Genomic DNA, 26,871 nt, shown 5'->3' with positions numbered 1-26,871 from the left:
AGATTGCTGTATTAAACACTATCAATGTGAGTTTTGGGTCCTGATACTGCAAAGGCTTAAATATACACACTCTTAGTGAGTCAGTAAGACTATCCACAATGTGTAAAGTTAAGCATATTCATATGTCTTTGCAGGATCAGGGCTTCTGTTTCTTCAGTGAGAAAGCATCTCAAATACCTCTAGGTGAAACTTGGTGGAAACATTATGCATATTTTTAAAAATATTTACTAAATAATTGCTAACAAAACATCTAAAAATTTGACTACTCAGAGGCGATATTTTCAAATGTGTCTTCTGATTTTGGGATCCTCAGTTATGCTGTGCCCATTTTAAGACAGATTGAGGCACTCAGAATCAATGGACATTTTGGACAACACAGGCCATAGCGACGCAAGCAAAATGCGATCCCATTGGGCACATAGCCTGCGTTCATACTACACTGTTCTCACTTTAGGTGGAACTGATTGCTTTAACCTTATATAATTATGATAATAGTTGGCATTTCTAGAACATTTTCCATCTGAGTCTGTCAAAGTGCTTTACAAACACACAAACAGGTGGGTTTGCCTGAGTAAAGATCTGAATTAGGCTGCACGAGATACCTTTTGAGGTAGTTGTTGTTATCCCCATCTTCAGGGTAGGAAGCTGCAGCACAGAGAGGTCAAATAGCTTGTCCAAGGTCACACAGTGAGACAGTGGCAGACTAGGGAAAAGAATCCAGACTTCCAGCCTTGTGATGTAATCACGGGACGATGCTTCTTTTGGATTTGTGAATTCCATGCAGAATCCTGGTGTAAAGAAGTTAGAAACTAGCTCTGCATGTGTGTGTGTGTATGTAACAGGAAGCCCTGATTCTGCAAACACACATGTGCTTAACATTGGTACCGTGAACAGACTGGGGCCGTGGGTTGCATAGACATGTTCGGCACTACGTGTTCTGATTCACATCTTCTCACTTAACAATGAAATCTGATTTATTTTAATAGGTCACAAACTTTTTTTTTCTTTTTAAGTGAAGTGTCCCCCTCCTCACCCAATTATTTCCTTCAGGCCAGTAAAATTATTTGTTAAAGGAGAGAATAGAAAGGGTGATGCTGGGAAGAGCAGAAAGCCCTCATCCACGTCTCTGCCCTCATTTGGGGGGGGGAGGGGTATGTCTGATCTTGCAGCCGCAAGCAAAACTGGCACTGTAGCAGATGGAGATTTTGACTGAGAACAGACTCCAGCAACAGGCCTTTGGGGAGTAATTTAAAGCGATGATGATGATGATGACGTGTTGTTTCTATTTCATTAGCCGTCAGAATCTGGACCCATTGTGCTAGGTGCTGCATGAACTGATACAAAGATAGGACACTTGCTTTGGAAGATCTTGTTACAATAAGCTATTTATACATCTTATTTCTCATTTGTGTGTGTGTGTGTGTGTGTGGACTATCCCCTTCTTTTAAAATGTCTCAAACTGGACACCCTTGCATCAGTGTTTTTTTTTTTTTTTGTTTTGTTTTTTTTGGGGTGGGGGGGTCACTCTGATTAGCAAGGGCTCCAAGACAGGTTGCTTTAACTACAAGGTTGTTCTCATTTATTGTAGACTCCAAGACGATGAGCAGCTGCTCCTCCTGTATTCCCCCCCCCCCCCTTTGGAGGCAGCTGGGCTCCCTGGCATAGATGGACCATGCTACAGCCCAGCGAGGTTAGCAGCCTTCTCTCCAGCCCTGCGAAGAGGCAGCTGAAGGATCCAGGTCACGGTCAAACAGTGTGTGAGCAGTTTGGGGGGGAGGGAGAGGGGGGAAGAGGGGCAGTGCTGAGACTGATGACGTCCTCCGAATGGGTTACATTACGTTCTAGAACTCCGCCCCACGTGCGTTCGGGGGAGGGAGGGAGGGAAGCGAAGGAGGAGGGAGCAGGAGATGGAGGGAGGAGAGGATGGTAGATGGGGGGGAGGGAAGGAGCTGAGCTAAGCTGATCCCACGTGTGACGGATCTGGCTGCTTCCCCGGCTCCTCTCTCCAGTAATATTCTCTGGTAGGAGAAGAAGAAAAAAAGAGGGGGGGAGGGTGGTGGGGGTTTCTTCAGGGGCTTTCGCTCTGCGCTGCTCAGGATCACTGTGGGTTTTTGCAGACATGGAGGCAGATGGGAGCCAAGCTACCTCTGGAAGCCCAAACGACTCCCAACACGACCCTGGGTAAGTTTACCCCCCCCCCCCCCCTCCCCCCTTTTATTTTTTTTTCGGGGGGGGGGGGGGGGGGAGGAGAAGAATAAGAGAGAGCCCCGAAGGCAGAGCCATGCCGGTGCCCCCGTGTCCCTGAGTTGCTCACCTTGGGTGGGTTGCACTGAACTGCCCCCCTCCCTCACCCCTCCTCTCCTCCCTTCTTCCCCACCTCCTCTCTTCCCCCCGGCGCGCTCCCTCACTCTCTCTTCCTTTCAGCTTTTGTAAGTTACACGTCAAAATGGCCGATCTGACATCTGTGCTTAACTCTGTTCTGTTTTCTTCTTCCAGTAAAATGTTTATTGGAGGCCTGAGCTGGCAAACCTCACCAGGTAAGGGACAGGGTGTGTGTGTGGGGGGGCCCACCACCCTCACCCCTGGCTGCTTTATTGCTCTTTGTTATCCCAGTGCAGTTACCTCTCCCCGTTGGGGGTCCCCCCCCACAACACACACACACACACTTCTCCTGAACAAGGTTGTAGATCTGTATTTCCCCCCCAAATAGCAAAGCCTTTGTCGAGTCCTCTATTCGACCTTAAATTGTGTGTGTGCGCGCGCGCCTTTAAAAAGAAATGAAAAACACCCCCCCCATCCATCCCACCACAAATTAAAACTCCTTGAGTGATCAGAATTGCATTTGCTTTTATTTCTCTTCTCCCCTCCCTCTTTCTCTCTCCCTCTTTCTCTCTCTCTCTCTCTACAGATAGCCTTAGAGACTATTTTAGCAAATTTGGAGAAATTAGAGAATGTATGGTCATGAGGGACCCTACCACAAAACGTTCCAGGTAAATCCTCCTCTTTTTAATTTAATTTGTTTTACAATCAAAGTTTTAAAGTTTGTGTGTGTGTGTGTATTGTCTGTGCAAAAGTACCTAGGAATATGTGTATACATTTTTAATTGAAAATGATTTTTTTCATAAACTTTCCCATCCCCTAAACAAAATGCTGAAGACTATTGATTGTGACCTGTTTATATGATTCTCCCCCCCCCCTTTTTTTTTGCACTGTCATTTTAATTGCCCTTTCATCTTTTCATTAATTGTGGCGTACTCCAAATAGAACACAAATATACCTATTTTTGCTGTGTACTTTGCAGACCGTTGTATTTGTTTTTTTTAAAGTATCTTTTGGTTTCCCCTCTCTCTCTAAGACGGTGATCACAACACCCCAGTCCGGTGTGCTCCAGTATAAAACAAAGCATGAAGAGGGGGTTGAAAGGTGAAGGGGAGGTGGGATTGGAGAGACCTAGATTATCTCCTCCCTCCTGAAGTTGAGATGTTTTTCAGGGGGAGTGGGCAGATGGGGAAAGGAAGAAACTGTTCTTTATTTTTATTTTTAGTAGGCTTTTTTTTTTTTTTTTTTTTTTTGTCTAGCTCTTATGTTCCCTTCCCCCCCACCTTGTTCTTTGTCTCATTTCAGAGGCTTCGGTTTCGTTACGTTTGCTGATCCGGCAAGTGTAGATAAAGTATTAGCTCAGCCCCATCATGAATTAGATTCCAAGACGGTATGTTATGTGTGTTGTTGTTTTAATGTGTCCTTTATTTCCTGCAATGTTATGACTGTGACAGGCTTATTTAAAGGGACAGTGCCCTTTTTGTTTGGTTTGCTGGAGCTGCAGGGTTTGTTTGTTTTTTTTAAACTCAACATAAAACTGTCCCTGAGCTAGATGTTCATTCTGATCATTTTTGAGATTTCACTTTTAACTTTGAAAAGCTGTCACTTTTTTAAAAAACTTTTTTTTACCATAACTACAAATCCAGATGATAATCTTCCAGCCTCACAGTGAAATTAACAATATCATAGAGTAAAAAACTAACTTTTTTGGGGGGGAAAGGGGGGGAGTAGAGGAGGGGTGTATAAGTAAAATAGAGGCCACTCTTGGTAGGAACTTTTTTCTTTATTTTTTACACCTTATTGTAGAAGTTGATGATTTGCTCTTGAATGAGACACATTTCTGAAGTTCTTCCAATCTTCACCTCTCTAAGTAGTTTTTTTTTTTTTTTTTTTTTTGAGGGAGGGGGGGGGAGGGTGTTGTGAGACTTACAAGTTTATGTAGTAAAACATTTTGGGCTCTTTGGAGGAAAGGTGCTACCGAAGCACAAATAATAGATTATTTTTGCAAAGCTTTTCACTGTAATAAGTCCCCAGTGGATCATGCAGGAAAATGCTCAAGAGATTCATCCAATTTGTTACTTTTTTGCTTTTTTTAGTATGTAAATTAAATGATTTGCCCCACATATTGCATTTTCAGTATTGGATCTGGCAGTGGACATTAAGTGTTTATGCAGATAGGCCCTAGTTTTAATTCTTCTATCAGTGCCATGCCAAAAAGTGGAGTTTGGGTCTTGTTACTTTGTTTCAATTATAAGCCTCAGCAAACTTAGAAAAAAGGACACTAGTAAAGGTCATTATTGCTTTTGGTACAGTGCTGTCTGAAAAGGACAGAATTTTGGGAAGGGAAGAACCTTATTGGTTTAACTGTCTGGCAGAACATCTGCTAAATGTGTCAAGTGTTTTTGTTATTCGTAACTGTCTTTACGGTACATGTTTTGGATCTTAAATGTTTTCTTTCAATATAAGCGTTGATGGTTGGCGGGATTATGTTTTAATGCTGTTAAGACTTATTTTGTGATGAATATAGCTAAGTAAAGAACAGAAGAACTGAACCTGACATGAGTGCATGATATTTTCATTTTTTTTAAACTTACATTTTAAAAAATAACCCTACAGAAGCAGGTGGAATGTAGTGTTTTAATTTGCCCAGCAAATTCTGCTGGGCTTGTCTGAACACGTAGCTCATGCTTTCACATTCCTTAATAATTTGATTTTAGGTTTAATCAGATATGGCAAGATAACTGATTCAACTGAACTCTGAGATTAAACTCTCACCAGATTTCTGCTGTACAACTGTATTCAATATAATTCTTTTTTAACAAAAAGAATAAGTTTAGATAAAAGATGAAGCAGGCAAAATTTCTTGAACTTGTTTAAAAAAACCCCAACAACCTAGAAGCTCCACCAAAATTATTGATGATTTTTTTTATCTCCTTCACTTAGCCCTAGATCACAGTTTAATCCCTGGATTGTATTTAATTTGCTCATGGGCAGGGGAAGGGCAAAGAAATAGACAAAAATAAACTTACATCAGATTTGATTATGCTGCAGTGATTGATTCTACTTAAACAGAACCCACCCATGAAAACAACAGCATATATCAAAAAGTAAAACCAACCAAGTTCTCACTCAGCCATTTATTTGTAGACATATGATAGTAACTGTTCTTTAGTTTAACATAGCATTTGACTCTGTTTCAACGTTCAGTACAGGAGGCAGATCAGATCGTTTGGGTATTGGCATGGAAACGGCGCTCTTGTTTACAGTTACGTTAAAAGCTTTGTTTAGGTAATGGCCATTCATATCAGAAATAGTATTATAGTCATTTCCTAGAGGACTTGTAGATACAGTAAGTAGAATTGTATCTAACTAACTAATTTTTTTTTGGTAGAAGTTTTTGCTTTGTTTTGCTGGTTGTTTCAATAGTTGACAGGGATGTGCAAAAGGTACGGATTTGCCATGCTGATTGTGTGTTCCCTTAAACATGCTAATGACATGTAATCAAAAGTTTTCCAATGAGAAAAATTAAGTTATTTGAACCTAATATTTTCATTGTGGTGTGAAGACCCCTTTGCTTTGAGAACTGGCCTCCGTAAACTTAGTAATATGCTTCAGAATTTGATGGCTGATGCAACTTTTTGCCAATGCCAGACTTTACAATAATGCCATTGTGGTGTGATTGGAGTCTATTTAATTATCTTTCTCTTTTTTGGTAACTTGTTTTTAAAAGCAAACAATATAACTTTGGAGGCTGATATAGAAATGTGCATAGTTGTTTCTGCCTTCAGGTATCTCAATGGAAAATCCACACCTGTTGTATTTCCCTGGTAGACAAGTACCTAGTCAGTGCTGAATATATTTGTAGATAATAATCTTTGTGAAAAAGGTTAGCTTTCTAGATAAAGGATTTGACTTTTTTATATTTTTTTGAACAATAAAGTGGCATGTAATCACTCATTTCTCAGGTATATGTTAAAAAAGAAAAAGAACACTTCTATATAATATAGACAAATTAATTTATCAATTAAGTATTAAATGATTGTAACATTTACAATTTTGATATTTTAGTTGAATAAAACTACTGATACATAGTGACCTGGTGGGTTGCCTGTCAGTGACATCACCATAAGCAATATCTCCTCGTAGCATGAGTTTAAAAAAACTCAATTCCTTGTCCACAAAATAATCTTAAATTAATATTCCCTTAAAATAGTTTCTATTTCAAAATATCCTTTAACAAAGCCAGGATCTAAGTTTGAGATATAAAAAAAAAAAAGTAACTCTGGAAGCTGTTAAATGTTACTGCAGTTATACACACGGTTTTTCCCTTTAAATGATCCATTTTTCAAAACTTTTTATTAAGGATGTGCTTATGAGCAAATGTTGCTGAAAGAAGAGGAGGAAATTCAACAGCATATAGACCTTTCATTAGTTTTTTTCTTTTCTTTAAAGATAGCAGTTTGAAGCATTATTTTGTTTACAACAAGCTATGAATCTGGTGGTGTGTATTTTTTTTGTTTAACACCTTGAATGGCAGGAAACAGTTGTCATTTAAAGCTGTCTCATTTTTAAGTTGCTTTAAAATTGCCAGAGAACTGAGGACATGCGGTTTTTTTTTTTTTTTTTTAACTTATGAAGTATAATAGACAGTAAACCCTGCAACTAAAAATAAGGTATCCAGAGATGAAATTAGGCGTTTTTCTTATTTCTGTGGAGGTCAGCTTTCCCTTTAAGATTACTTTAGTTAGCTCCTTCATAGAAAGTCTGCATAAATCTTTTAAGAATGTGGTTTCTTCTAGTGTTAGCACTCGTGGTGGGTGGGTTTTTTTTTGTTTTGTTTTGTTTTTTTGTTGATCCTTCACAGATTTTTTTTTTTTTCTTTTTTTTTATTGCCCACCTGTGTCCTTTGATGGCAACTGTAAAGCAAATCAGTTAGGAATTCAATTATAAAAAGTAATCTTTGCAGTTGTTTTAAACAATAGTTCTAATAATTTAAAAGTAAATAATTTGAATTAGTGTTTTGTATCTTTTTATTTTGGGAGGGGATGGGGAGTTTTGTTTTCTTTTTGAACAAACTTGCAGATTAAGATTGTGATCCAAAATGGAGTCCATCTCTATACAAATCTACAGAATATGCTGGCAATATTTAACATCCAGCTCTTGTTGGAGAGGCACCGGCCCCAAAAGTAGTACAGAGCATCTTGTGTACCATGTAAGTTATAGTATAGAATGCACTATAGCTCATTTATGGATGAGATCAATTCAGTCCCACTCTAAATCTGACCATAGTCCGTTAGCTCCTGAGTGGCTCTAGAAGATCCAGTGTGCTGAATTTTAAGCCTGAGAAATGAGGGATTAATAATTCAATGGTTTAAAAAAATTAGCATGTTGATTTTCCCCTTTCTTTTCCCTCAGATTGACCCTAAAGTTGCATTTCCCCGACGAGCACAGCCTAAGGTAAGTAGGAGGATCAATAATAGGATTTTAGGCACACAGAGAGTCATTGTTGCCAGGCAGTTCAGGTTTCAAACAGGGAATTGGCAATGAAAGCTTTTAAAGCTGGAGCGCATGGCGTCTTAAGGGTATCAGCATATGGCTGTGAAACTACAGGAGAGCTGCTTTGTGCGATATTACATGTCTCCAATTTAACTATCTCCTTACGGAGTACCAGTCATTTGTGCCAGTCTGAAGGAGTCTTAGCTTTTTCTCATCGTAATGGGATAGCATTGCTGTGTTACTTACAATTGTTACAGTATTTTGTACCATATCTTGCTACAGTATTTATGAAGAGTGTTTGGTTTAAGTGCAGGGTTTCTTGCTCATTTCAGGCTGAACTTTGAACTCCTTGTCTTTGATGGATGGGAATAAATCTCTGCCCTCATGCTTTGCGAGTTTTCTTTTGTATAACTTTTGAGACGTGTTTGGGCACTAATAAGTGATGGGTAGCGAGTTCTTGATTGGTATGAAGCTCTGAACTTTTATGAGCATTGGGTATGCCTTTGCAAGAAGATGAACAAAGAGCTTTAAGTCTTTTATCCTACTAGTCTTATTGGATAAGTGACGTGCTCCTTATAGGGCATACTTCGTTATAATGTGGTCAGTTTCCATGTTGGGACAGACACTTTAGCCATGTGCAGAGAAGCTTTCATTTGCATGCTATCTCTGAAATAAATATATCTTGGTACTCTTGGTGCTGGAGAACCTGTTTGTGGAATTGAAACAGTTTTTACTATTTAGAACTGTGTTTAGCAAAAGCGGTAGATCAGTTTTTCAAGTTCCAATATGCAATCAGTTAACTTGACTTTAGAAGTCTGAGTCTGAAAGAGAGTTTCTACAGTTAGCTTTCCTCTTTTTTGCTTTGTCTCCACTGCAAAAACTTAATTCAAAGGGTATACAACACTGATCTATATTAAAATCAACCTGGATTGCTTCTGTATTCTGTTACGGTACTGCCCCGTCATTAAGAAGTGGGGGTGGGAAGGGAGGAGAATAGGAAGCAATACAAGCAAAAAGGGAATAGTGGTTGAAATTAGATGGGGAGAGACTGCCTAAACAAGTTTAACTTAATATTTTTATTGTACATAATTCCTCATGAGAGCGAGCAATTTAATAGTGCATGAAGCTATAACATTATATACTGTATAAAGCACACATCCAGAAAAAACTCTGTAATTTAACAACTCTGGGCATATAGCAAGAGGAGTAATAGCAATTTAAAAAAAATCTACATGCAGAAATGAAAACTAAACAAATGTACTTAAACCTTTCCTTGAGGGCTCTTACTTTCTTAAGATGTAGCTAATGCTAATTAGTGACAAAAGAGGGGGCTGGCTTATTTCTGTAGTAAGCAAAGAGTTTTGTGTTATGTAGGGTTTGATAGCTTTGGGATTATGTTGTTGGAGTAGTGTTGTTTCACACAGTGCATTCCTTAAAGCTACAGAAGTCCTAACTAGTCTTGAAATTAAGTTCTGAAGGTAGTCTTGCCTCGTAATATTTCCCCTGAACCATTTTTTTAAGCATCTTTCAATTTCTAATTGTTTTCTGTTACAAAGCTGTCTGTACTTCCCGTATTGTTTGCAAAAGCTTGTAATGATGATAAACTTTCCCATAAGACTTCCTCTCAAAACAATGACAAATGAGCATTATGGATCTGAGTGAGTTAATTTTTGATTGTTGCCAAAAATATTCTTCCACATTAAAGATCTGAATGCAAAATCAGGTCATCTTTGCTAAGTAGATTTAAAAAAAAAAAAAAAGCCTTTTTTTTTTTTTTTTTTTTTAAACATCTCTAAGTTATGGGGCAAATGATGGAACATATGTAGGCTTCCACTCTTAGCATGAAGCCACCATGTATGGAAAGATAAGCATATTTTGCCTACGTCTAATCCTGATTTTTATTCCGACCTCTTTAATAATGGATTCAAATTTTTGTTTAGCAGATTGTTTTTTAGCTTTTCTTAAAAAAGGGCTTAAAATTAGAAGGAAACATAGTAAATTAGTTGTAATAAAGAACAGATTTAATATTAGTGCTGTCGTAATATTTTTATATGTCTTACAAATAAAAACCTGTTTTGACCTGTTTTTTAAAATTAGCTGTTGAATGAATTAAGGCTTTAGAATTCAGCAATTCGCCTATCCCAGTTGAGCAGTAAATGTTCAGTGTTAAAATGCAACTGTACTTCAATCTAATTAACTAGTTGATGCTTGAGTCCATAGAGATTAATGCCATTAATGAAATGTCTATCTTTTTGTGAGGTTTTTTTCTCAGTAGTTCATCTTCCTGTTATGTTTAGTATCATATTAATTCTTTTTTGAAACAGAAGCTTTTTGCACTCTAAAATGATTATTGTTGAAATATATTGGTGGAAGCTAGGTACTTGAAATGTTTCCCGCTCTCAGTCACAAGTAGCATGTAGCAGTGCTTTCCTCACTCCTCTCTCAGTAGGCCTTTTGACCTGCCGAGCCAACCTTCAGAGGTGGCATGTTGGACTGTTTAAAGAGTGAATTTACTGTTTACGTTCTGTCAGCGCAGAGATGGCCAATGGTAACATTAGGATTATGTGCAACCCTTTGCCAGTTCACGTACTTAGCTTATTTCCGCACTTAAATTATTTGTGCGTCTACAAATTATTTTTTTAAAAGGTTTTTTTCCCTCCGCTCGTGATGCTCCAATCAAATGAATGTTTAGAGATGGCCAATTGCTGTCTTTCAAACAGGGTTGTGATAACACACTTTCCTTTGGCTCCCTTACCTATGACTTCAGGATTTGACACCTCAGTGATGATGCAGATTGGTGACTGAGCAAGAAGTGGCAGTCTGTAACAGCTGAAAATTCTTCCCCTCTTTTGTAGAATGACCGTAGCAGATCTCTAGGCATTTGCCTCTGATGGATTACACCATAATGTGTAATCCTACTCTTCTTGTGAACGCTAGGGCAACTTGCAACCATTGTTTTAAGAAATTTTGCTTCAGGGGTTTAAAACTTGTTGAGGCTATAGAATATGGCTAATACTGAGATGGAGGAAATATACATATACAATCTTGCAGTTGCTGCTGTTACCAGGTAAAAATTCTGATGAACTTCCAGCTTCTGAAAGGAACATTGCAATAGTGGAGCATTTCTAGCATTACTAACCTGAAAAGCTTTTAAAAAGAAAACCATGTGTACACGGGAGAAAAAAGACCAAATTCTTTCATTCCTGGTGTTAACAATAAGGGCACTAACAGTTGAGGGTTTTTATATATATATAATACACACAATGTGCTCCCGTTTTATCAAAACCCTATTATCCCAACCTCCTCATTATCCAAATCTCTTCCTTGTTCCCTGACAGACCGGCCCACAAAACAAATGCTTGTGTGCCACCCTGCCCAGCTGTCAGCATGCAGTTCTCTGACACCTGTGCCCAGTTGCCTGCATGCACATCCCCTGCCCACACCTTATCTCTTGGTCTGTTCGGCATCATATTTCGGGCTTTGGCTGCTGCAGCGGCCCCCTGGGGACTGCAGCACTGGGATGCCCAACTCCCTTTTCAGCAGGGCCTCTGTGCTCCCCGGGCAGCCTGCAAGAGCAGGGCTGGGGCGTGCACCCAGCTGAGCAGCTGCAGGAGGAGCCGGGGTGCTAGGGAGTCTGTTGCCTTGCTGGTATTGCACATGTATAGTGACCGCAGCGAAGTCCAGCCCTTTCTGATGGAAAGGCAGAGCATGTTCGACGCCCTCTTGATTATCCAAACGCCTGTTTATCTGAATAAAATCTATGTCCCCTGTGCTATTCAAATAAACAGGAAAAGTGTGTGTGTGTGTGTGTGTGTGTGTGTGTGTGTACACATATGCAGATATTACTTTACTTTTTTTTTAAGTGGCGGGGGATAAGATAACTATCAAATTTCATTTGCTGCTTCTGTGTTTTCCAATGTCGGGGTCCTTCCTTGTCTCTCTTGGAAAATGTGTAAAGCGTTGTATGAAAAAGAGGCAGACAAGTTTCCAGTGGAAGCTTGACGTCAGTGGGGCTACTGATGGCAGTTATGTTATGTGCCCAAGCGTTCACAGGATCAGGCCCTAGGGCACAAATACTTAATATCAGGGTCCAGTGCTGCTTGTTGTGAATAGTCCTAGCAGGTGGAGTAGATTGGACCGCTCGCCAGAGGGAAGATTACATATCAAAACACTATTGAGTGTAATCTGCTGATCTAAAAGTGTTAGGTTTTTTCTGCAGTAGGTGGCCTACACAAAGGACAAGCCTACTGTTGCTGCCAGCTAGTGGAGTTACTCCTTTAGTTCAAATGGTAGAGGCCTACACTCTTGGTGCTGAATATCCTGTTGTCAACCCAGAGTGGAGGTCACTGCATTTTCAGGATTGTATTTCAAATTAAATAATACCATCCACAGATGACCTGGACACATCATCCCAGATGACAGTTCAGTCGCAAAGCAGCGAAAAGATTTTGACTGGAGAGGATTTTGTGTGTTTGTCTGGATGCGCCAGGGAAGCATGTCTCATTTCAAGCTTTTAAGAGAGCGTTGAGTATAAATGTTTCTTTATTAAAAGTAACCTGACACTGCCTTATTTCAACCTCAGATGCTAGTCAGTGGACAGATTGTCAGCTGATTTCTTGCTTTGAATTTCCGTGTGCAAATGGGCATACAGGGTTCTGCGTGGGTAGGTAGTCTTCCATCTAGCCAAGTAAGCAGGCAGATCGCTGTCTGGGCATGTGGAACGTAAGTGTGCAATCAAACACACACGCCCCTCCATTCTGATTGAAAAGCAGAATTTTGTAGCCTTCCCTTTCATTTGGATCATGCGTTATTGCACACTAATATATTTACTAGTTACTGAAAGCAGTAAGCTGGGAGCAAGTCCTGCCAGAATAAATATACAGGCTAGATTGTCAAAGCTGTCTAGGGGGTTTGGATGCCTACTTCCCATTAATTTTAATGGAAATCAAGTGTCTAAGTCCCTTGGACGGCTGTGTAAGTCCAAGCTGAATTGTCTGTTTTCTTACAAAGCATTCACCTTCCAGGGGCATTATGAGAGCCAAGCATTTTGGTGGTTGTTCCTGTGAAGAGTTCAGGGTGCGGAAGGGGACTCCAGGCTGGGACAGAGGAGTGGGCTGTGTGGGAGGGGTGAGGGCTCTGACTGGGGGTGTGAGCACTGGGGTGGGGCTGGGGATGAGGAGTTCAGGGCGGGGGCAGGGGGTTGGCGTGCAGGAAGTGGTTGTAGGCTCCAGCTGGGGGTGCAGGCTCTGGGCTGGGATCGAGGGGTTCGGAGGACAGGAGAAGGATTAGGGCTGGGGGACAGAGTTGGGGCATGGAGAGAGGCTCAGGTGTGCAGGCGCCGGGCGGTGCTTACCTGAAGCGGCTCCCGGAAGCAGATGTCCCTTCTTCAGCTCCTATATGGAGGCATGGCCTGGTGGCTCTGCATGTGGCCCCATCTGCAGGCACCACCCCTGCAGCTCCCATTGGCTGCGGTTCCCGGTCAATGGGAGCTGCGGGGGCGGCACTTGGGGCAGCATGCAGAGTGGAGTCCCCTGGCTGCCCTTACATAGGAGTTGGAGGGGAGCCATGCCGCTGCTTCCGGGAGCCGCCCCTGACCCTGCTCCCCGGCTGAGTGCGTGAGTGGGGCAAGCCTCAGACCCTGCTCCCCAGCAGGAGCTCAAGTGACCAATTAAAATGGCTAGTGGGCTGGATCCAGCCCACGGGCCATAGTTTGCCCATCTCTGGCATAGCCCATACCCACCAAGTGTTGTGTCCTGTCTCCCCCTCTATTGACAGCTGGGCCACATAGAGTGATGGATGATCCTGCAACAGCCTGGCCTGCTGGATCTTTTAGCTCTGGCAGTTGAGGCTCACGGTTTAAGATCCAGAAGTCTTAGGTTCAAATTCAGCTGCCGATGACCCACCCAGGTTTCAGCATTAGCCATTCTCTTTAATTCATTCCACCAGAGGGGAAAAAGTAACCGAGCAATGCATGGTGCAGCTTTGCATTTGGCAACATGTCCTGGGCTTTACAAGGGTGGGTTTTTTTGTTTTGTTTTGAGAAATGAACATTTCTTTTCAAGGTAAAACACTCCAATTGTCTATAATACCCAGAGACAGTTGTGACTTGCGGATTCACAGCGCTGCCACGGCTGTGCTCTCTCGCAGCGCTGCAAGTACTCCACCTCTCCGAGGGGAATAGCTTGCAGCACTGCGAGCAAGCGTGCAACGCTGCAGCCGCTGATTACACTGGCACTTTACAGCGCTGCACTCACTGTGCTCGGGGGTGTGTGTGTGTGTTTTTTCACACCCCTGACCGCAACAAGTGCAGCGCTGTGAATTGCCAGTGTAGCCAAGGCCTTTGGGTGTAATAGATGTCTCCCTGTTATCACTGCCTAAGGATGTCTTTTGTGTTTGTTTAGCTTGTAAGCTCTTGAGAGCAGGGACTGGGTTTTTGTTCTGTTTGTACAGCGCCTGACACAAGGAGGTCCATGCCTAGGGCTCCTAGTTGCGGTGATGATGACAATATACTTATGTTCCCTTTGACTTGCTGCTAACCAGTTGGAGATGACTGGATTGGGTTCCTTTTTGGTGGGCTTATTCCTTTCCTGCCCTTTTCTATACCTTTCTGTCCCCTCCCCCTCCATTGTTTCTTCCAAGGCACTTTTTTCCCTGCACCAACCTTCGGTGAGGGTGAGTTGGAGACAGGGTGCGGAGGAGGGAGAGGTGAAGAGAAGCAGGGTGGCCAGTACCCTGGCATGTTTCACTCTGTCTCCAAATTGAGTACGTGTTGTCTGCAAAGTGCTCAGCCTTTTTCAGCCTGGAGGTAGATCCAGTAATGACTGATCTATAACTATCAAATTCATTTATTTGTCACTGCCAGTGACAGGCCAGTTAATGTAATGGATTTTTTTTTTTTTTTTTTTTGGCTGTCGACTCCGGTGATTTTCTCCCAAATGTTGTGAAATCCAAGACATTAGTGGAATTTGACTTTTATTTATTTTTTTTTTTTAAAGAGGAAAGTTATTGAAAAAGCATAACAAAGTATATGTGTAAGATAGAGGTATATGTTGAAGGAGGAAAAAACAAGCTCTCTGCCTCATTAATGTATATCTAGATGCCCTTTCGGTTCCTAGTATTTATTTATTTATTTATTTATTATGTTACTATATTTCAGCTTTTACTGCTTCTGGGTCAGTAGTACGGGGAGGGAAGACACTTAAACAGAGTCCATCAGCTTAGAAAATCACAACTTCTGTCTGAAAATGTTTTACCTGCTGTTGTTACAAGTAACAACTAAGATTGCTAGGGCCCTAAATTAGAAGTCTGTCCCTGTTTAGCAAAGAAATTGAGCACATGCATAAGTCCCATTTAAATCTGTCAAGCACGTGCATAAGTACTTTGCTGAATCGGGGTGGATTTAAAGAGCACTCTTAAATGGAATTGTTGAACTGGGGAGCCTAGAACGGGGATTAGAAGATTACTTTTGTGCAATTGACAGTACTTTGTGTATAGTCAGTTTCATGACTTCTCTTGTAAAGTTGTGATTAGTTTCACTTGTTTTCGGTGGGTCTCACCCAGAGAGAGATGTTTATTAAAACGGGGGCAGGGGAGGAGTGTTGTTGGAAAACCACAAAAACTGGCAATCTGATGCAGGGGTAGATGGTGGTATCTGATGCTCCTTTTAATTTTTTAAAATAATTGACTAGGCTCTTTTTTAGCCTCCAATCCTGCAGACACTTCCCATTGTGCTAAGCCCTGTACAAACACAGAACTAAGAGACGGTCCCTGCCCCAAAGGGCTTCCAATCTAAGTGTGAGACAAGAAATGGATACAGACAGATGGGGGAGTGAAAGGAAACAATGAAACAATAGCAGTCAGCATGACAGGCAGCACGCTTTAATCGCTTGAATAGTTCTATTGACTTCAATGGGACTATTCATGTGGTTGAAATGAGACCCATGCTTCGCTTGTTTGCAGGGATTGGAGTTTGAGAATGTAAGCTGTTTGGGGCAGGGACTATTATGTTACTAATGTATGTACAGTGCCTAGCCCCAGTCCGACTGAGGTCTCTAAGGTACTAGTGCAGTACAAATTCTCAAGTAGACCAGGTCCCTTTAATCCAATCAATATGCAATATCGATACATTCACTTCAGACCCTAGGATTTCACTGATTCCCCTCTCTCCTGAGTTCTTTATCGCCTGAAGTGTTGCCTTTATTTTTCTTGATTGTAGAGAAAGTTTCAAGAATGTACTGAATCACTCCTATCCTGCTCCGTGTTGTTGGGCTTTCCTAGATATCTACACATGGCTGTATTGTTGCAATCCAGTAGCTTTAATTTTTATTTACGACCAGGCTTTGTAAACTGATTACAAAGCAAGGCCCTCATCCTACAAAGATCTGTGCGCATGCTTCGCTTTACAGTCTCTGAGTAGTCCCATAAAACGTAGTGCCTAAAGTTAAACGTAAGTCTGTGTTTGCAGGATGGCGGGTTAAGTGTGTGTAGGCAGGGATGGGGGGGGAAGGAAGGAAGGGGTGGAATAACGGAGCTAGAATGTTTCTACCCTCTCCATCCCCCAAGCAAAGACTTGCATTAATTTCCCAAAGATTCCTGTGTACAATAGAGAAGAGGCTTCAAGCTGACTGAAGGGGCAAAGGTCCAAGAAAACTACTGTAGCAAAAACTGATGCTGAGTGACGGTAATGAGGGGACCAGGCAGGTGGGAGGGAAAATGGCGTGGGGGCAGCAGAGACTAATACCTAGTGAATTAAGTAGTTCCCATGATTTAAAGTTGTGAAGGCTTGCCGGGTTTGTTTTTCTCTGTGTGTGAATGGTCAGAGATGGGACTGACCTCATTTCCACCCCTGGCTCCAAATGCCGCAGAACTTGGGCAGAGTTCTGGTATGGATCCTGGCTTTGTGAGTCAGTTCCATGTGTGATAGGAAAGTTTGTGTTCTTTAGCTAGGGCTTTTGGTTGATTTGAAACACAAAATCTTGGACACCTCCCTTCAGTGCCCCCTCTTAGACTTGCTAATAAGATTCCCCGCCTCCTTCAAAAGCTTTGGTCACAAAATCAATAGGCATTTTCCCATCTATATTTTATATCTCCACTACCTGTCTTAGCTTGAATTTGTTCCAGGGGTCAGTTTTGCATCAGGGAGGAGGATGAGGGACATGAGACAAGAAGATGCTCTGAAAATTCCAATTCCATATCCAAACTAAAAGGCCTGACAGATTTTTCAGCTCTTTAAATGCTGAAGCAAACAGAATGCCTCTTAAATAGAGACCTGCTAGGAGACTTCGTAACAATTGCTGTATAAATATTTAGTTTTTCAGAAACTTTCTGAAGGACAAATTTCAGATCGTGTATAACTGTGCAAAGAGGTTAAAAGAAACCAACCAACCAAGCTGAGCTTTCGCTCTGTGTCTGTGGATGTCTCAACCCTGTGTTGTGACTTAGAGATCGTGTCCAGCGCCTGCTTTGTTGAAAAAGCTTGTCCGTTTAAAAGCCTTAGCAACAGCAAATGTTTTTTTCATTGGTCACACTAGTGGAATAGGCCAGTGCTGGAGAGGGTGGTGGTGGGGAACACGTCATGAGCAGTTTTTTCTGTTGCGCTTGCTAAAAGAATTGAAAGTTCTTGTGAGAATAAGCCCTTCTCAGGCACAGTCTACCAGCATGCAGCTTGCCTTTTGGGCATGGGCATGTTCTGAACCACTTGTCTCTCCTCCACCCTGAATCTGTGGTCTGTAACAATAGTATGCTGATATTATTATTCTACCTTTATATAGCACATCTGGTGCAGGAGGATTCCAAAGTGCTGCAGATGAATAGAAGAAATGCTTTTCTTGCCAATGAAATGCCACCACTTCTGGGGCTGGGCATAGCAGATACTCCAAAGCCCCTCACTACACTACACACATGGTGAAGCCAGGAAAGGAAGGAAAAACACAATAAAACTGAAGGTGGAATTGAAAGTTGTACACTGTGCAAGTCGTACTCAGTGAAAAGCTCTTTTGTGGGTTTGTGGACATCAGCTGCACTGTCTCCTGAGGAACACACATTTTGCATATAATGTCTAGACCCTGGGATTCTCTAGAGGGCTTAGCACTCAGTGGGGAGGAAAGTTCTATTTAACTATATTACAGTAGCATATGGAGGTCCCAACTGAGATCAGGCCCTACTGTATCATACAGAGACATAGTAAGAGACCATCCTTGTCCCAAAGGCGAAAGATTGGAGGGGAAACAGGAATGGAGGCAGTTAGGAGTCTAAATACCTTTTGAGGCTCTAAGCATGAGTGTCTTGCTCAGGGTTGCATGGCGTAGCTGGGAATAGAACTCTGATCTCTTGAATGCCAGCTCAGTGCTCTAGCCTGTTCTGCCTTTTTCTGTATTGTATGTTTGATATAGGCCATACCTATGGGGAGATCCTGTGTCCATGAGCAATGGACAGGAAATACATTAAAGAAAACTGCACCAAGCTTAAGGCATTTCTATCGTTACTATGGTGCCGGGGACTGAATTGATTGAAATACTCAGTTTAAAAAAAAAAATCAAATTTATGCTTAGGGCCAAAGCTGTTGCCGGTGTTGTGTTGGGCTAAGTGAGTTGTAACTGTTGGAATCACGAGGTTGGTGGTACGACTGGGTTTCTGAACAGCTGCAGCGGCAGTGAGACGCAGGGGGGGAAATTAGATAAGGGTAGGGTAGACCAGAGCAGTGTGAAAGGTAGTTTGTGGTATGAGTTATGGCTAATGCTTATCACGTGGTACTTACAAGCTAGTGCAGAGACTGGGGAGATGGGTTTGCACCAGTTGAACTGGAAGAGTGGGGGGAGAATAACTCTAGTGGTGCATTGTGATGTGGGGACAAATCCAGTCCCCCACCTGAGTTACCACGGCGGGGGGGAAGGAGGGGGAGTACTGTCTACACTGAAGTCATGGGGTAGCTGTAGACACACCTGTGCTAGCTGTAATCTGGCTAGTTTGGGTACCAGAGCAGTGAAGCCACAGCAGCAGGGTCTTCAACATGGGCTAGCTGCCTGGGTAATTACCTAGGGTTCTGGGCGAGCATGTACAGAAGTCCATGAAGCCCCTTATTGCTCCGGTACCGGAGCTAGCTAGATTAAAGCTATCTTGTGTAGACTGCAGTCACACTCTAGACATAGACGTGCCCTAAAGGTGAGCGCTAGAGAGATGGAAAGGAGGAGGCATGCTAAGGATGCTGGGTTTTCTGACCATGCTATGCCCCCTATGGAACTGAGCTGTGTGCTACATGAGGCCACGCCTTCTACCCCCATAGGCTGACTTCTGGAATCTAGCTTTTTCCCTTGTCCAGCAGGACCACACCACTTTCACTGCATGGTGTCTTGCCATCTCCACATGCTGTAGGGGAGGGTGGCTGTAGTCTGTTCTGTTTTATGCAAACCAGGGGTATCCCCTAGCCGGCCTGAGTTTGGGTGTCTTGATGCACGGAGCACTGGAAACAGATTACATCATAGTTGTTTGTCCTAGTTTTCCTTTTGGGTATCAGAGTGGGGATTTTCTGGCATAGTCAGTCCAAGATTCTGGTGGGTGGAGGGTTGCGGTGGTGGAAGGGAGTGAGAGAGATTTTTCTTGCCGTGGTATTTGTATGTTTTTAATTCCTGACTCAATTAGTTTCATGAACTGTGATCAAAGCGGGAGGTTACAGTGGTGCATTGAGCCCAGCAAGTTATTTACCAAGGAGCAGTAGTCATCTTCTTGTAGAATGGATTTTTTTCTTTGGCCAAATCAGCAATGCCATTAATTCTCCACATGAAGTAAAAGGCTAGCTGACAGTCCTCTAGAGCGAAGATTCCCCCAAAGTTTTGTGAATGTGGCTTTGATTTCATTGGAGTTACAATTAATGAAAAGTCAGCTTAGATCTCTGAATCTGTTTGACAGGTGTCTCCAGCAGTTACTTTCTTTTCCCTCTCAATCTTATGTCTATTTAAAAAAATGCTTTAATAAAAAAAAAAAAAAAAAAAAAAATCAATGAGTGGTTACCCATCCAAAGGTTTTAATGCTAAAGAACCTAAGACTTTATGGGAACTTTAATTACAGACATAAACTGTGATTATCTATTTTAGATACTTTTATGGCCTCTCTCGCTGTACTATCTGAGTACCGGATACTGCAGAGAACATGTATAGAACTTTATGTAGCTGATGCCACATGTTAAAGATCTCTTGCAATGTGTGGAAAGTAAAATAAAAATAACGAGGCAAATAATTACAAAATGATGGCAAAGCAAAATTATATGTATCCTTGTAGAAAAAAGTAATCTTATTGGGTCCTATCCACAATTCAAGGAACTTGGTTTACAAGGTATACATTTTATGCAAAGATGATCAAAAGAAATTTTGCTCTTGCATAATGTTCTTAAGTATCTTTGGCAGGTGCAATTTTTCTGCTGTTGTGGGTGTGTCTCCCTTCATTTCCTTGAAATGTTTTAAGTTTATTCCAAATCAGAGGAGGACCAACAGGATCTGTTTGTCTTCCATTCTCTAGAACTGGGGATCATTAGAATCCAGGCAGTTATATGCACACCAAGCACTCCTTGAAGTGGAACAGAGACTAGAGCAAGTCCTAGCTTGCATGGTTTGGCCACTAGTGTGGATTAGGCAGATAAAACATGTTCCTGTGTGTGGAGGAAGCTTGTTGGCTGTATGCATGAGTTCTTCCTGGTGCCTGACAGGGTTAAAGGTCTAAAATACTCTGTACTAGCTAATGGTTTGAATATCTTGCCTGTACACTGCAAAGGTGCCTGCATGTAACTTTGTGCTGGTCCTGCACCAGTGGAACTCTCAGTACAGGTATTGCCTAGATGTGTATTTAAGTCTCTCATGTGGCGGGTCTTGGACTTTTAAACTCTGGCCTATTTTTTCAGAAGGCTTTTAGGCCTTGTCTGCCCTGGGAAAGTTTGGAGGTGTAATTCTGCACAGTGATGAAAACTGTAGGTATAACCAGGGCTTGGTCTTGCATTACAACTCCAGTGTTGTTACCTCTGAGACAAAAGCATTTAAGTTCCTTGGGTGGTTTTTGAAAATCTTGCCTTTCATCTTGATGTGTACGAGAGAGAGGTGGTGGTTACCCCCCTTTCACAGATGGGAAAATTGGAGGCATAGAGGTGTCTGTTTAGTCAGGCCTGGAAGTTTAGTGCTTGCCAAATACTTTGAGATTCTCACATGAAACATGGCCAAAATATTTCTCATTTTTGGAAAAGGGTGATTCCAAATCCTTAATTGCTACTTTATGTAATTTCCCTGTCTATTAATCATGTACCTCTGAGATTGCTCAGCTCTGTGTGTGTGTGTTCTGGGACTTTTTTTGGTCAAAAGGGGCTGAGAAGCAGACGTACTGGTAGTGTGATGACCGCTGTGGTGTATCTTTGCCTTTTTGTTGAGTACTTGTAGATAACTTTGCTTCATTCTCCACAAAAAGACTTGAACTTTCTGCTAAGGATTGCCTTAAAATTGTCTCAGTGGGGTTTGTGGGGAGCTGAGAGATCAATGAGATTCATTTTTGGTGCAAAACCTCTGCTGAATGTTTGTTTCTAATACTAGCTTGTTAAAAATGGTATTTCCTAACATGCCAGGTTTCGGTCTGCATTTGAATCTGCTTAAGAATGATGCCGGCAGCATTTAGACTGGGGGCAGGGAAGAAGAGGAGTAATAGGGGAGAGGCATGCCAAAAGCTAAAATGTTTCTGTAAGTGAAACATGCTCAAGGGATAAGGTTCACGAATGCCCAAAGAAACTGATTTCTTTAGCACAGACCCACCTGATGCCGGCTCAGTGCACCAGGCTACCGTAAAATTGGCCTTTTAATAGTAATGTGATCAGAGCAAATGAGGACAGTGAAGAATACAAAGCAACACGTAGCAGTTCTTAAATTGAGGGGGGAGGGGAAATGGTGGAAAGGGCAAGAGAGGCATAGTGGGCTAAAGCCGTAATGAGACATGGGGTTTGTTCTTTAGCACATGCTTCTGGTAAACATGTGAACTAAAGAAGTCTCTTGTCTACTTTGTACCATGCAGCACATTGTTTCATAGCAAGCCAGCCGTTAGAGGCAGGTGATAGGAGTCAAGACGCTTAAGTTTTATTCCTAGAACCTTGGGATATGTCTCAATCTCTGTCTCTGATTACTTACCTGTAAAAATAATATTTTTATGACCGCTATTACTGTCGTTCTGAGCACCTCACAACCTTTTCATGTATTTATCCTCACAACGCCCCTGTAAGTTAGGTGGGGTAATGGTGTTATCCCCCCCATTACAGATTAGCGATTGAGGCAGAGTGAAGGTATGAGTGACAGGGTGTGCAAACCCCACAATGGGCAACAAAGGGTTAAGGGATTATTTTGGGCTCAGCCCGCCCCATCCTGCCATGCCACACCTGCAGCAAATGCTTTTTCTGATGGAGGAATTAAAAGACAAGGAATTAGCTCATTTGGGTGGTAGAACTGGAGGTAAGCAGCCCTGCAACCCACAGCTCCAGCAGCCCAGAGAAGAGAGAAACCTAAAGGCTTAGCTGCCGAAAGGGAGGACCCAACCCAGAGACAGAAATATCCCTCCCTCCCTCCCACACCTGTAGAGCCTGGACATTGGTAACCCCCTCTTACTTATTTGGTTTGGACTTCCCCCAACGGGGGAAAGCCTTGGACTAAGCTGACCCGGGGGGAGGACGAGAGGAAGTGGCCCAGGGAGGAGAGCCTTAAGCAGCTTTGGTTGCCAGACCACTGGTAGCCCACAGGGCCCTGGATCAGAGCCTGGTGGAGTGGGAGGGCCCAGGCTCCCCCACCACAATCCCACTGGCAGTTAGGGGTTCTGGTCACGACCACTAGGCCACGCTCTCCAACCAGACTCCAAGTGAGGGCCATTACAATATGATTATACAGCATCTTAAGCCTTGAGCCCAAGCCCTCCTTCTGTCCACATACCACCAGTCTGGCTTGGGTCAGCAAGCACTGAGGACCCAGGATCCTACTGGGGGGGTGAGTTGATTGGAGTCCGAATCCCACTGAAAGTCTGGTCTGAGCTCTGTAACTCCACAGTGTGGATGCAGCTCAAGCTGTGGACCTGAGTTAGCGTAGTGAGGACATATTGGCGTTGCTATGAGACCTGGCTCCAGCAACTGTTAGCCCCATGTACAGTGCGGTATGGAGGCTCAAATGTGGGCTTGGACCTCCAAGTCCACAAGCCCAGGACCTGGAGTCCCAGGTTTGCAATGCAGGGCAGACACACCCTGAGTGACTTGCCCAAGTTCACACGAGAAGCAGAGCAGGGAGTTGAGCCTAGGGCCCTAATGACTGGACCGTCATGCCTTCCTGCTTTGTTCTTCCCCCAGCCGCATGCTGGGAGCCTTCAGTCATGTGCTTTGGCATCCATTGCATTTTATTGGGACTCCTGAGAACACAGCTCGTTGAGCTTTGGGCTTTGTTTTCACTAGGCCTAAGCTGTTCTTCAGTAGAGCTTTCCCGGAGCGTGCTCTAGTTCTGCCTATTAGGAGAGGGAGTCGGGCCTCACTGATTCCTGCTCCCTGCTGCATAATAAATCTGATACTAAAATTAGTGCTGGTCTCCCTAGGCCATAATTCTTGCTGAGATTATAGAGAATTGTGCGTGTAGGGAGGAATCATGGTTTTTTGTTTGTTTGTTTGTTTCTTTTCCTTATAACCTTGAGTGTCCAGTTTCCAGCTTGTTTTTTTTTTTTTTTTTTTTTTTTTTACTCCCTCCACTCTTTCCCACCCTCTTCTTTCCCTTTCTTTTGGGTAGGGCTTAGCCTTTCTCTGTGTTTTGGCTGTTTTAAGACTGTCACTGCAGGCAGATGAGTTCCTTGGGAGCTCTTCTGAAGGTTTTGTAATTGAGTCTTTTACCACGGCGACAGGATATTATTAACCTTCAGTAAAGCAATTTATTTCATACTCCTTTGTGGGGATAAGCTTTTTTTTTTTTTTTTTTTTTCCTCCCCTCAAGAAAATATGTATGTGGAGACGGGCTTTTACATACAGGGATAGTCGAAGCAGCGATTATGACTTTAAAAAATAATTTACATGAAAAATGGGCACTTCTGTTTCTGTCAGCCTGAAACAAACCTTTTGGTCCTGAATGACTTTTTTTTTTTTCCCTTGTGTGTTTTTATTTTTAAAAACATACCTTTGACTATAAGTGGCTCTGAAAAGGGGTCACATTTCATTTTAGAACGCTACATGTTTAACAACGCTGGCTACTTTAAGCAATAAAACATCTTGTTTTCATCTCTTGCAGCTGCTTAGAAAAAACAACTGAGAACTTGAGGGAACTGGCTTTGCTCTTGTTGTCTCCTCTGCCTTTAAATCAAATGCAGACGTCTCTAGAGGCCATTAAAGATTGGCTACTGGAGTGGGCAAGGAAACACTGGAAAAATAACCGGTCTTGTTGGAGAGTCAGACTCTGTTTTCTGTTGGGGCTGAGGGCGTTGTGGTTAAGGCACTGGACTGGGATTAAAAAGATCTAGGTTTGATTCCTGGGTCTCCTGTCAACTCCTTGTGTGACCTTCAGCAAGTCACCTCACCTGTCTCTGCTAAATTCACCATCTGTAATGGGGATGATGATGATAATACTTGCTTTGTCTGTTTAGACTGTAAGCTCTTTGGGGCAGAGAATCTCTCATTACTATGCATGTGTACGGATCCTTGCACAAAGGGGCCCCACTCTCGGTTGGGGTCTCCAGGTGCTATTGTAATAAAAATAAAATATATTTTAAAATGTTGCATTCATCATCATAATAATAATTAACAATGCCTAGCTTTTGTATAGCACTGTTCATCAGTAGACCTCAAAGCAAGGTCAGTATCATTTCCCCATTTTACAGATGGGGAAACTGAGGCACAGAGTGGGCAGTAACAAGGTCACTCAGCAGACCAAGGCAGAGCCAGGTCTCCTACATACCAGTCCAGGGCTCTATCCATTAGGCTACAGTGCAGATTTACATGCAAATTTACCCTGCACCTATGGTTGCCAATTTTGATTGGATGCATTCCTGGAGATTTCATCACATGACAATCTTTAATTAAAGATTAATCTTTAATTCCTGGAGACTCCAGGCCAATCCTGGATGGTTGGCAACCCTACCTACACCTGATATAAGGTGCCAGACTGACAGCCTAGAAGGCTGATGTCTCTATCCACAGAACGGGTACAGCGCTGCCAGTAGTGGTGCTATTATTACCAGTATCTTCTAGTCCTTCTTAAAGAGGACTATTCTTTGGGGTGCAAAGGTAATTCAGATCTATTTCGTCTGGGTGACGGTGCCAGCTGTAAGCTATTTCTTTGTGATGGGGACATGAATCCACTATGAACTGTACTGAAACCAAGTCACATCATGTAAGTCATTTTGTTTGTTTTTTAAATTGGTAATATGTTTCTTTGTCCTCCTTTTAATACTTTGTGCTCTTATGGAGCCTTCCTTCCAAAGAGTTCAGTGTGCCTGGTAAATATTAATTTCCCTCCCAGAACCCAAATCAGGTAAGGAGGTGGTAGTATCCCCAAATTATGAATGTGAACTCAGGTTGAGAGGTAAAGTGACTTACCCAAAGTTGCAAGTTATGTAGCTCCAGCAGAATGACAGAATGTTAGTGTCTGTAATTGTTGAAATAAGCTTCAGATACTCACCCCAAGCCCTCTGGGGCGGAGGTTTGGACTTCTTGGATCTAAAGCTCCATATCTGCCTCCTTATGAAACAGTTCCATGGAATCACTGTTCCAGTGTTTTGGAAGCCATCCTGTAGATGCGATAGAGAACTACAGTAGAACCTCAGAGTTGCGAATGCCTCAGGAATGGAGTGTTTGTAACTCTGAACAAAACGTTTTGGCTGTTCTTTCAAAAGTTTACAACTGAACATTGACTTAATAGAGCTTTGAAATTTTACTATGCAGAATAAAATGCTGCTTTTAACCACCTTAATTTAAATGAAACAAGCACAGAAACAGTTCCCTTACTTTGTCAAATCTTTCTTTAAACTTTGCCTTTATTTTTTTTTTAGTCATTTATGTTTAACACAGTATTGTACTGTGTTTTTTTTGGGGGGGGAGGGGGGGGTGTCTCCGCTGCTTGCCTGATTGCATACTTGTGGTTCCAAATGAGGTGTGTAGTTGACTGGTCAGTTCGTAACTCTGAGGTTCTACTGTATATCTCTGCTTTAGGATGGTTCAGTAAATCTATCGAAAACAAAACAAAAAAACCCAAAACTGCTATAGAACTTTTTTAGATCTCCATTGGTTTCATCCCTATTAATTTCAATAGGGCTTTTCCATAAGGGTGATGCCCAAAGTTTATTTTGGTATTTTCTGATGGATGTTGGCTAACCCTGAATATAAAATGCAGAGTAATACCTGTTTCCCAGAACCTTAGTACATTCAACTGGGAATACGATGCTTTGCATAGAGTGCAAGCTTTTCAGGGTAGGTACTGTGTAAACAGAACCTAGCAAAATGGGGTTCTGGCTTTCACTGGGACTCATAGGTACTACTGCAATACAAATAATTGGTGCTTGGAAAGAGGGGAAAAGAGCAGAGCTGGGAAAGGGATGCCTATGGCAGCCATGCCTTTCTCTTTCAGATGTCCGGCTGTGAGAAAATATTCATCACTTACATTTGTACAGTACGGTAATAAAAATGTTTTGGGTCACCTCATCCTGCTGTTGCTAATGCTGTATATAAGGTTACCGAGGGGACCATCCACTCCTTTGAGATTGTGCGTGGCTTTTTACTTTCTTGATTATAGCATCTGAGGTTTTTAAAAACAAAGATAAAGCTTCAGACTCTATTTTTATATTGTACAAAAAGAACAAGAGTACTTGTGGCACCTTAAAGACTAACAAATTTATTAGAGCATAAGCTTTCGTGGACTACAGCCCACTTCTTCGGATGCATATAGAGTGGAATAAATATTGAGGAGATATATATATACACACATACAGAGAGCATGAACAGGTAGTCTTCCTGGGTCTTTAAACAGCCTTAACTTGCTACGTTATTGTGTTTTGAGTCCTGTGGCTTGTTGCCTCAACAAGGGTGCA

The 26,871-nt window shown here is 42.2% G+C and overlaps 1 protein-coding gene across 14 annotated transcripts in view; it reads left to right on the top strand.

The window, feature by feature from the left end:
- Positions 1-1,915: 1,915 nt before the first annotated feature.
- The window catches only part of MSI2 (musashi RNA binding protein 2), a 388,856-nt gene continuing 363,900 nt past the window's right edge, over positions 1,916-26,871 (top strand). For 12 of the 14 annotated variants that reach the window (XM_034752638.1, XM_034752635.1, XM_034752632.1 and 9 more), the window contains exons 1-5: positions 2,118-2,181; positions 2,497-2,537; positions 2,909-2,990; positions 3,625-3,709; positions 7,735-7,776. In XM_034752638.1, coding sequence (XP_034608529.1) covers positions 2,120-2,181; positions 2,497-2,537; positions 2,909-2,990; positions 3,625-3,709; positions 7,735-7,776 — 312 coding nt within the window. In that variant the 5' untranslated portion in view covers positions 2,118-2,119. The other 2 variants (XM_034752631.1, XM_034752630.1) reach the window with 2 other exon arrangements.

Source organism: Trachemys scripta, chromosome 18 (genome assembly GCF_013100865.1).
Source record: "Trachemys scripta elegans isolate TJP31775 chromosome 18, CAS_Tse_1.0, whole genome shotgun sequence".
Lineage (NCBI taxonomy): Eukaryota > Metazoa > Chordata > Testudines > Emydidae > Trachemys > Trachemys scripta.
This window is presented reverse-complemented; position numbering and strand designations above follow the sequence as displayed.